At 50.3% G+C, this 10797-nt stretch overlaps 1 protein-coding gene across 3 annotated transcripts; it reads left to right on the plus strand.

The window, feature by feature from the left end:
* Positions 1–428: 428 nt before the first annotated feature.
* Positions 429–5481, plus strand: CUNH1orf216 (chromosome unknown C1orf216 homolog). Of its 3 annotated transcripts, none has more exons than XM_047085014.1 (3): positions 429–620; positions 3078–3795; positions 4357–5481. In XM_047085014.1, exon 2 carries the CDS (start codon positions 3083–3085, stop codon positions 3767–3769), a length of 687 nt encoding a protein of 228 aa, XP_046940970.1. In that variant the 5' UTR covers positions 429–620; positions 3078–3082; the 3' UTR covers positions 3770–3795; positions 4357–5481. The 3 variants fall into 3 exon arrangements, with proteins under 3 accessions (XP_046940970.1, XP_046940968.1, XP_046940969.1); XM_047085012.1 differs by having other exon boundaries at positions 3078–3771; XM_047085013.1 differs by lacking the exon at positions 429–620 and adding an exon at positions 1503–1776 and having other exon boundaries at positions 3078–3771.
* Positions 5482–10797: the final 5316 nt, after the last annotated feature.

Below are 10797 nucleotides of genomic sequence, written 5' to 3' on the forward strand. Positions count from 1 at the left end.
TAGGTAGAGGGAACCGTGTGTGCAAAAGTCGCGTGGCAGAACGGAGTGTGAGGCCCAGTTGCAGAGATGGAGGGCAAAGGATGAAGCTGGAGAGGTAGACAGGACAAGATGCTCAGAACCCTGTGGCCGCTGCCTCAAGGATTTACCCTGCAAGAGGGAAGCCATTTGAAAGGCTTAAAAGCAGGAGGATGGTGACATGATTAGATTTTCATTTTGAAAATGTCACCGCATCTGCAGTGACGCAAAGCGATCCGAGGGACCCAACGGATGCAGTGGGAAGATAAAACCCGACCCAGCAGGCCTGGTCACGGCTGCAGGAGGCGGGGGAGTTGGTTCCGGCGCTCTGGCCGGACTAGCCTTTCGCTCGGCGGAACCCCGAACCGGCCCACGTGGGCCCGGCCGCCCCGCCCCGTCTGCCGCGCTGACGCCGCCCGACTCCGCAGTCCGGGCCTGGGGCTGGGCGCGTCGCCGGGGAGCCCCGCACCCCACGCCCGGCCCGCGCGGCCGCCCAGGCCAGTTCGAGACATCCCCCTCCCCCCCCTCCAGCCTCCAGAGACGAGTTCCCGCCGCGGGGCCCGCGGGAGCAGAGCCAGCCGCGCCGGGGCGGGCGCGTCCAGGCAGTGAGTCCGGCAGGAGGGGAAGGTTGGGGGCCCAGCCCCCCGGGACGGGGGGTGGGGGGGGGCAAGCAGGGGATCGCAGCGTCCTCCGGGCTGCCCCCTGTGGGGAGCTTAGGGAAGCATGGTCTCTATCCTCTGTCTGCTGGAGGCGGAGGGGTGGGGGGGGTCCTCTCCCGCAAGGCTACGCAGGAAGGCAGGCGGCCTCCCCAACCCTTACAGAGCCATCTCCCCACCCCCGCCGCCTTACACACCCCGGGCCGACTGCGGATTAGCTTGGACGGAAGCCTGATCCTAGGGTGTCTGGGTTCCCATTTTACCATCTCTGAGAACCCTGTGAGCCTTAACACCTAAGCCGCCGCATCTCAGCTTCCCTCGCGGCCGCTCCCAGTTTAAGAAAGAAAAACAACAACAACAACAACAACAACAACAACATTTGGGCCTGGAAGGTCTCCAAGACTGCTTAGCGGGATGGGAGTATGTAGGTCACTAAAGGACCGTCGCTACACCCCGAGGACTTTTGCCCACTACCACCTATGAAGACCTCCTAATCCCTGCTATACTTACACTATCCCTCACTCTTATTGATCCCCCATTTTTCTAATCCTTGTAATATGTAGTCAGTAGAAACCTCTTGTTAATTCAAACCCTAATTTTGGTAGAAATGGTTATTAGGGAGGAAAGAATGGTGTGATACGCCCTCCCTCTGGGGCCCCTGGATGGAGCAAGCTAGGGGAGGGGCACAAGATAGTAAACCCAGACGGAAGAGGGCAAGGTCAGTAGAGAGGCTTGTCAATGGGGATGGGGACGGGGCGGGGCGGGGGTGGGGTTGCTCACTAGGGCAGAGGAGGTAACTGGAGCCGTATCTTCTATCCCTGGGCCTGAGCAGTAGCCTCTCGCTACCGTTGGCTTTCTCTTTAAGAGCATAGATAGCCCAATGCAGCCCCCTCCCCCATTCACTCTCACAGCAACTATGTACTGACACCTGCTTAGTGCAGGAATATGACAGAGGATATATAGAGGAGCTCGGTATCTAGTCAGGAAGCCAAATGTATAAGCTGCTATTAGAAGATAGTCCCCAAACAAAACCAAAAACAACTAAATGCACAGTTACTGGCCATCAACTATGCACCAGGGTCAAGAAACAGATATGAACAAAACAGTGAGTACCAGTGCAGTGGGGACCCAGGGGAAGGCATAGTTAACTGTGCTTATTTATGTGTGCTGGGGCTGTGGGAAGAACTTCAGGAAGGCTTCAGAGAGGTGGGGATCAGACATCTGCGTGTTGAAGTACAAAAAGGAGTTTGCTGGGTGGAGAAGGGAGGAGTTTACAGGGGAGGGGAAGGGAAGGGTATTGTGGACCAAGGGAATTGTGTGAATAATGACACATTATTGACACAGAATAATGACACATTCTGAGATCTCTGAGAAATTTGGGATTCTGAGAGGGGCAGAGTGGCAAGAGGCAAGCCTGAAATGGGGAGCAGGGGTCAGCTGAAGCACAGCCTTGTAGGCCATGTTGAGGGTTAGCAGTTTAGGGAGGGCTCTCAGAGCTGTGACCAATCAAGTTTACACTTAAAAAAATTTTTTTTTTAAGGTTTATTTTTGAGAGAGAGAGAGAGACAGACAGACAGAACGTGAGTTGGGGAGGGGCAGAGAGAGAGGGAGACCCAGAATCCAAAGCAGGCTCCAGGCTCTGAGCTGTCAGCACAGAGCCCGACGTGGGGCTTAGGCCCACAAACTGCGAGATCATGACCTGAACTGAAGTCGGATTCTCAACCGACTGAGCCACCCAGGTGCCCTTCAAGTTTACATTTTTAACTGGAGGCACAGAGGTCAGAAAAGGCTGCAGCAGTCAGTCAGTAATCCCGGTAAGAAATGGCCTGAACCAAGTACAAGTGAGGGTTGACGTATATGCATACATACACAGGTTTTTAAGAGGAAGAATTGTCAGCGTTTTGTGGTCAATGAGATGGGGGAAGGAAGCAGAGTGAGGAGACCAGGATGCTCTCAGGTTTCTGGCTGGAGTGACTGAATGCAGGGTGGGCCATTTTTCTGAGGACACTGGAGAGGGAGAGCTGGTTTGGGACATGTAGAATTTTGGGGGCCTACGGATGGTTGCAGAGTTAGATAGCAGTCGGATCTGGGCTGGAGACACATCTGAGAGTCACCAACACCTGATGGTTCTTGAAGCTATAGCAGAAGATTAGTTCATCTGGGAAGACGTGCACAGAATAAGGAGACAGCCTGCCTCGGAGGGCTGAGGGAAAACCCTATGCAGGAGACCGCGAATCAACAGAGAAGGAGTAGGAATACCACAAAGGGAGGTGTTACCAGAGGGAAAGGGACTGAGAAGGAGCATCCAGCTCCTCCACACTGCCTTGCCCCCACAGCTAGGTTGCCACGACTTCAGGCACCCCACCCTGTCCTGCTTTGACTCATTCTTCTGCTTCTCCTTTGCAGACCAGATGTTTGCCATCCAGCCAGGGGTAGCTGAGGGGGGCCAGTTCCTGGGGGGCCCGCCTGGAGTATGTCAGCCTGAGCTCCAACCAGACAGCAACTCCAACTTCATGGCGAGTGCCAAAGATGCCAATGAGAATTGGCATGGGATGCCAGGCCAGGTGGAGCCCATCCTGATGAGAGGATCCTCTGAGTTGCCCTCTGACAACCAGGCCTTCCAGGCCCCTGGACTCCCTGATGGGGAGGTCCGCAGCCCACCAGAGGGGGCAGAAATCGCCGGAGCTGAGCTGGAGAAGATGAGCGGCGCCAGCGCAGTCTGCTCCCCTCTGGAGGACAACGGCTATGCCAGCAGTTCCCTGAGCACCGACAGCCCCAGCAGCAGCCCTGAGCCTGTCTGTGGGACCCCTCGAGGCCCAGGCCCTCCAGATCCCTTTCTGCCCTCAGTGGCCCAGGCTGTGCAGCAGCTGCAGGCTCAGGAGCGCTACAAAGAGCAGGAAAAGGAGAAGCATCATGTGCACTTGGTGATGTACCGTCGCCTGGCCCTGCTGCAGTGGATCCGGGGCCTGCAGCACCAGTTGGTTGACCAGCAGACCCGTCTGCAGGAGAGCTTCGACACCATCCTAGACAACCGAAAGGAGCTTATCCGTTGTCTCCAACAGAGGGCGGTCCCATCCAGGCCCCAGGATCAGGGCTAAGGGTGTGCCTCCACAGGGGTGCAGGGGTACATGTATATATTTGTAGGCATGTGTGTGGTTGTGCACAAGTAAGTACATGATTATTGCTGGTATGAGTGCAGGTAAGCGTGAGTATGTACATGCTATCATGTAGGCAGGTCCAGGTGTGTGTGAATCAGCACCTGTGCATCAGCTTGTGTGTGCCATGCGTACACATGAGCTAACTGATGTGCAGGTCTGTGTGTGGGTGTGTACATATGTGTGTGTGTAGCATGTATGTAAGAGGGAGTATGTTTGTATATGTATGCATGAACCAGGTGTCCAATAGTGTGTATATATGTGCACGAGTGAGGATATATATGCAAAAGGTGTGTGTGTGTGCATATGAATGAGTTTGAGTGTGCAGGCTTGTGGTGGGTGTCTGTGAGTGAGCCCTTGTGTGTGCAGGCCTTTGTGTATAAGTGGAGGCATGGGAAGGGTGTATTAGGAGCATGGATTTGCAGGCCGACTCACTAGCAGGTGTGTGCAAATACATATTCAGTTGCGTATGTCGGGCATCCATACTCCGTGTTACCCATTGTCAATCCTAGCCTTTTTTTTCTCCACAGGGTCCAATTGTTCCCTGGAGAGAGGGCTAGCATCATTTATCTGAGGGTTGTGCTGATCCACTCTCCTGGGATTTCCCAGGCCACCTCTCCTATTCCTTCCCCATCACTCCTCCCAGACTTTGCTCTGCTGAAGCTGTTGTCCCTGATGGTGGATTTGCTGTAGGAAGTGTGGTGGCTGCTCTGGCCTGCCATGGCTTTTTGAGCAATTGGTAGAGAATTAGTATGAGGGAGGGAAGCTGGGGGTGGTGATTGACACGTGGCAGGGATGGGGGATGGGATCAGAGAAGAAGATAAAGAACTGTCCCTCTTGAACTCTGCCCTGGGGCACATGGGAGATGGGGCCAGGGGAGATGATAACGGCAGAACCCTGTGAAGAATAAGAGAGTGGGAATTCTAAAATATCAGTTTGAAACAAACCACCCTTCTCCACAGCAAAGGAGCTGTTGCAGACCATATTGATTTCAGCTTCTGATGAAAGCGAATGTGTGCTTATAAGCTTGCAAGGAATCGGCATGGTATTCCAAGGCTGTTGGAAAAAAAAAATCTGTTTCCTCTCTGTGCCTCTACTCACTGTGCCTTTCTGGCTTTAGCAACACTGGACGTCAAATTAGGTTGGTCTGTTTTTTCTGAAATCAGGCTGTCTGGGCCCAGAGGAGCCACATTAACCTTTGGCGGGGAGGGGGGGGCGGGGGACGGACAGTGAGTGTCAGCTCAGCCCAGCCTCTGGAAGCTCTTAGCATGTTGGGTCATAACCCCTTCCGTCACTGCATGGCCCTTTAAATGGGGGTTGACAGGCTAGTGCAGAGGCTCTGTGAAAAGGAGAGTGGGTGAATTTTGGGGAGAACCAAGGACTAAGGTAGCCAAGCTCTCTGCTTTGCCTCTGGAGCCATGAGGATGCAAGATCCTGATGGGTGAGCAGTGGCATGACGCTTACTCTCCTTATCTGCAAAATGGGGGTGCTCTATCTGTAAAGAATTCTATCCCTGATGGGTGGGTGGGTGAAAGGTATAGGGAGTGAGGCTGAAGCAATGGTCCTGGGGGCTTTTGTGTCTAGCCCTTGCATGTTGACTATGAACCTGGCCTCTGGACCAAGCCGTGGTGAATAAACTGGGGCAGAGAAATGCATTTCTTGAGTTTGTGTTTCTATTCTACCCATTGCCTGGTGGCCTCTTTTCCATGGCGTCTGAGGTGCCCTTTTGGACTGGAAGCCGAGGGAGAGATGTGGGGGAAGTCACTGGGGAGGAGGTATTCAGCCTGCTGTGGCTGATGGGGCTGGCAAGAGGTTTCTCCTCAAGGGCCTCTCAGTCTGACAGGGAGACTTGGCCTGAGAGCCCCGTATGGGATTGTTCTCATCCTGAGGCACCTTTGAGCCTGAAGATGGGGGGTGGGTAGGCATCGATTGTGAGGGATACATATGCTCCCCCCCCACACTCCTATTCAACCCTGCCCTAGAGCCACCACTTCCCTGAAGGGTGCCCTGACTGCAAAACACTGAGTTAGGCTCCTCAGCTGGTTCTGACACATATGTGGTTATAACACATGTATATGACTTCAGATATTTGCTGTGCCAATCTAGACTACACTTATTTTACATTGGTTTGTATGATGACTTATTAATTAGTTTATCAAAAATTCATTAATTGTATAAAGAAAGGTTATCTATTGCTGATGACCAATTACCCTCAAACTTAGGGACTTAAAACAATACTCATTTGTTATCTCATGATTTCTGTAGGTCAGGAATCTCTCACAAGGCTGTAAGCAAGGTGTTAATCCAGGGTCTGTGGTCTTATTTGTTGGGAACATTCAGTTCCTCAAGGGCCATTGGCTGGAGGTCACTTTCAGTTCCTTGCCATGTGGGTTCTCCCAACATGACAACTCACTTCATCAAAGCACGGCAGCCAATAAAGTGATAGGGTACTAGCAAGACAGAGGTCATGATTTTCTGCAACCTACTCACAGAAAGAAAAACCCCTCAATGTTGCCACATTCTATTGGTTAAAAGCAAGTTACTCAAAGAGAGGATATTATACAAGGCTGTAATTACTAGGATGAAGAGGCTATCTAACACAGAAGGCATCTTTTTTTTTTTTAAGAGAGAGCACATGCATGCACAGTGGGAGGGGTGGTGTGAGGTGAGGAGGGGAGAGGGGGAGAGAGAGAGAGAGAGAGAGAGAGAGAGAGAGAATCTTAACCAGGTTCCATGCCCAGAGCACAGCCTGACATGGGGCTCAATCTCATAACCCTGAGATCATGACTTGATCCAAAATCAAGAGTTGGATGCTAAATGGACTGAGCCACCCAGGTACCCCCACAGAAGGCATTTTTTGATTGATTAAATAAGGGCATATTTTATGATTGTTTTTTAATCACAGAAGTAAAAATTATGTTCTACTTATATAAATTGAAACATTTCAGAGAAATATAATGTCTCCCTGTACTTCTCCCCAAAAAGATGTATATTTTTAAACCTCACAAAGTATACTTTTCACTGAAACAGCGACCCAAGGTATTAATAATTCTTGTCATCTTGACATTGGACATTTAAACAGAAACAATATGGAACCAGTTTTAACAAATTCCACTTATTAAGAGATGTTGTTCTAGCAAAGAGCTATAGCTAAATTCAAACAATTGAAAACTAGTAAAAGGAAACCTCATTTAAAATGGAGTTGGGGGGGCTCCTGGGTGGCTCAGTCAGTTAAGCCTCAGAGTTTGGCTTAGGTCATGATCTCATCACTCATGGGTTCGAGCCCTGAGTCTGGACTCTGTGCTGACAGCTCAGAGCCTGGAGCCTGCTTCAGATTCCGTGTCTCCTTTCTCTGATCCTCCTCCGCTCATGCTCTGTGTGTCTCTCTCAAAAGTAAAAAAAACATTTAAAAAATTTTCTTAAATGGAGTTGGGAGGCCAGAAGGGGGAGCTCTCACCCCTATCACTCCTAGTCAATTGCAGAACCAACAGGAAGGGACTACCTTGCATTCCAGACAGGAAGAACCGTATACTTTACTACCCAAGCTGGAGGAAGAAAGGTTTTCTCCTTGCCTGGCAACAGCCCAGCCAATGAGAGACTGTCATTACTCAGCTAGTGATGGCCTCTACACTTCAAACTCCCAGGTTACTCCAATGAATTTTTTTTATAATAGCTCCTCCCAATCCCCCCCTTTCTTCTATAAAAGAGCATTCTTCTCCTTTGTTCTCAGACTTGTCTATGGTTTGCTGAAGCTTGCTTATTCTGTTATTTTTTTTTTAATTTTTTTTTTCTTTCAACGTTTATTTATTTTTGGGACAGAGAGAGACAGAGCATGAACGGGGGAGGGGCAGAGAGAGAGGGAGACACAGAATCGGAAACAGGCTCCAGCCTCTGAGCCATCAGCCCAGAGCCCGACGCGGGGCTCGAACTCACGGACCGTGAGATCGTGACCTGGCTGAAGTCGGACGTTTAACCGACTGCGCCACCCAGGCGCCCAAAGCTTGCTTATTCTGAATTGCAATTCTTTGCTATCTCCAAATAAACCCATCTCTCCTGGTAAAGTAACTGACAGTTTTATTTTTAAGGTTAACAACTTTAACCATGGAGATTTCTAACAAGGAGACAACGTCAAGCTCTCAGAGCACAAGACAGTGAATTTTTAGAAGGGGCTCTTTCCTAAGTGTGTGAAGGCTCTTCTGAGCATAGCCAGCAGTTAAGAGCACAGACTCTGAAACCAGACCCCTGGATTTGGATGTTGGCACCATTGCTTTCTGTCTCTGTGACCCTTGGGGTAAGTCAATTACATTCTCTGTGCCTCAGTTTCCTCATCTTAAAATGGAGACAATAGTAGTAACCACCTCACAGGATTGTTGCAAAGATTAAATGAATATATAATATGCAAAATACTTAGAACTCCACTTGGTATATAGTAAACTGCATTAATGACAGTTATTGTAAATAGTGCTTTTGTGATACACACTTAAAATTTTCATTAAAAAATCAAATTTTTCTGGGGCACCTGGGTGGCTCAGTCAATTAAGTGTCTGACTTTGGCTCAGGTCATTATCTCACAGTTTGTGGGTTCGAGCCCTGCATCGGGCTCTGTGCTGACAACTTGGCACATGGAGCCTGTTTCAGATTCTGTGTCTCCCTCTCACTCTCTGCCCCTCCCCCACTCACACTCTGTCCATCTCTCTCTCTCTCTCAAAAATAATAAAATAAAGATATATTAAAATCAAATTTTTCCTTAAGGAAATTCAATCTAAAATTTGAAAGTCATCTTTTAAAAAAAGCTTTTAAAAATAAAGCTGCTTGGGCGCCTGGGTGGCTCAGTCAGTTACACGTCAGACTTCAGCTCAGGTCACGATCTCACAGTTTGTGAGTTCGAGCCCCGTGTCGGGCTCTGTGCTGACAGCTCAGAGCCTGGAGCCTGCTTCGGATTCTGTGTCTCCCTCTCTCTGCCCCTCTCCCACTCGCACTCTTTCTCTCTCAAAAATAAGTAAACGTTAAAAAAGAAAGAAAGAAAGAAAAAACCTTGTTAAATAAATAAATAAATGAAACTGAGGCAGGACTCCAGTGGCTGCTGTTGCCCATCAGCTATGCTGGAGCTGCTGACACCACTGCTGTACTTCGTATGTGGAGCAGGCAGGGTCCAGAGACTCTCTAGACTACCTCCGTCTCTTCACCTGTGGCAACTGTACAGCCTGAATGAGGAAATGAACCTGAAGATGCTTCATATGCATTAAAACACACAAGGCCTGGTGGAGCCCTCCTCTGCCCTTGAGCAGGTCTTGCTGGAACAGGCAGATGAGACTTGCATCCCAAAGACTAATGCACAAGCCACTCTGAGCCTAGGAGAGGGGAAACCTGGCTGGCCCTCTGTGCAGCTCTCTCGACCAGAGACTTCTTTATTGGGAGGTTATTTTAAATTACTTATTTATTTGAGAGAGGGAGAGAGAGAATCTTAAGCAGGCTCCACACTTAGCACAGAGACTGACAGGGGTCTCCATCTCACAATTATGAGATCATGACCTGAATAGAAATCAAGAGTGGGACACTTAACCAACTGAGCCACCCACGCACCCTGGGAGGTTGTTTTAAAATCATTGGGTGGGGATTGCTTAGTCCCTGGGACTGTGAGGGGAGTAGGGAAGGTTCATGCTCTAAGGAGGGGATTAGCCACCTTCCCCTTCCAGCCAGAATGGAAGCGGAGCAAGGAAGAATGGACTAGGAGCAAGGAAGTGTAACTAGGTTTCTGGTGCTACCTGAGGAGTCCTGCTTAGTAAGAAGAAGGAGGGTTGAGATTGAGGCTGATAACCAGAGACCCACAGGGGCAGGGCACATAGCAGAAGCCTGAGCAGGCTCCAGGGACAGGATAAGGCATGGAAGGAATGGCGGGGAGGGAACGCAGGGCTGGGTCCTCTGGGGAGAGAAGAAAGGGCTAGTTCCATGGAAAGCTTTTTCTCTCCTAGGAGAGAAATGGGTCATCTCCGGTAAGTGTGGCAGAGGGATTGGGATTAAAGCCTGGGGTACAGGGAGGCAGGGGGTGAACTTGGAACTGAGGAAGAGTGTAAAAATTGGGGGGCATAGGAGGCTTCAGAATGTGGTGGGTAGGCTGCCCAGCCTGGCTTATCAGGGCTGTGTGGTGGCTATCTCAAAGGAGATTGAATGCCCCCTCGTGGCAGCCTGTGACCTGTCTGCCAGCCTCTGTTTCCTATAAGCCTCATGGGGAAACCCATGCTTTGGGGTCTCCTAATCATGGGGTGAACAGGTAACAGGAACAGGAAAGTGATGAAATCTGTGAGCACCTGATCTAGGAAGGCTCCCTGAAGGAAGAAGTTCCTAGAGGATGAGTAGAAATTGAAGCAACAGAGGATAATGATTTCTAGTGTAGACTCGACCCGGATGTACTGGATCCTCCACTTACTAGCTGTGCCTCGCTTTTCTCAACTGTCAAATGGGGATAATTAGTACTTCTCTCATAGGATTGTGTGAGCGATAAATGAATTTACACATGTAAAGGGCTACACCTGAGCCTGGCACAAAGACGCAGTCTGTAAACGTGAGCTGTTACTAGCTGACCAGCAGAGTATGGGGAGGCATCAGAGGTAGAAGAGGCAGCTGGGCCATTGTGCTGTATATTAAAAGCGTTGCTAAAGGACCTCGAATCCCAGACCCACGAGTTTAATGGAATGTTTGTTGGTGGCGAAGCCCATGAGATGGGGACGTTCTGCGGTGTGAGCCAGACCTCAAGTCCACTCGCATATACATGCCCACACCCACCAGGCGCCCCCAGACACAAGGGCACCAGACCCACACCTATGCATGAGCGCGCGCGCGCGCACACGCACACACACACACACACACACACACACACACGCAAATTCGCTCACACTCACAAATGCACACTTCCGGCCACAGACCCACATGCTCCCTCCTCCTCCCCCAACCTGTCTCAGAAATAAGACTGC

The sequence above is a fragment of the Lynx rufus genome, unplaced genomic scaffold (genome assembly GCF_022079265.1).
Source record: "Lynx rufus isolate CCGP_SWC_20201006 ecotype Redwood Valley unplaced genomic scaffold, mLynRuf1.p SCAF_2, whole genome shotgun sequence".
In the NCBI taxonomy this organism is placed as follows: domain Eukaryota; kingdom Metazoa; phylum Chordata; class Mammalia; order Carnivora; family Felidae; genus Lynx; species Lynx rufus.

Excerpts from the sequence above, each read along its gene's own strand:
- CUNH1orf216 (XM_047085014.1), top strand. The coding sequence starts at position 3,083 with ATGTTTGCCATCCAGCCAGGGGTAGCTGAGGGGGGCCAGTTCCTGGGG.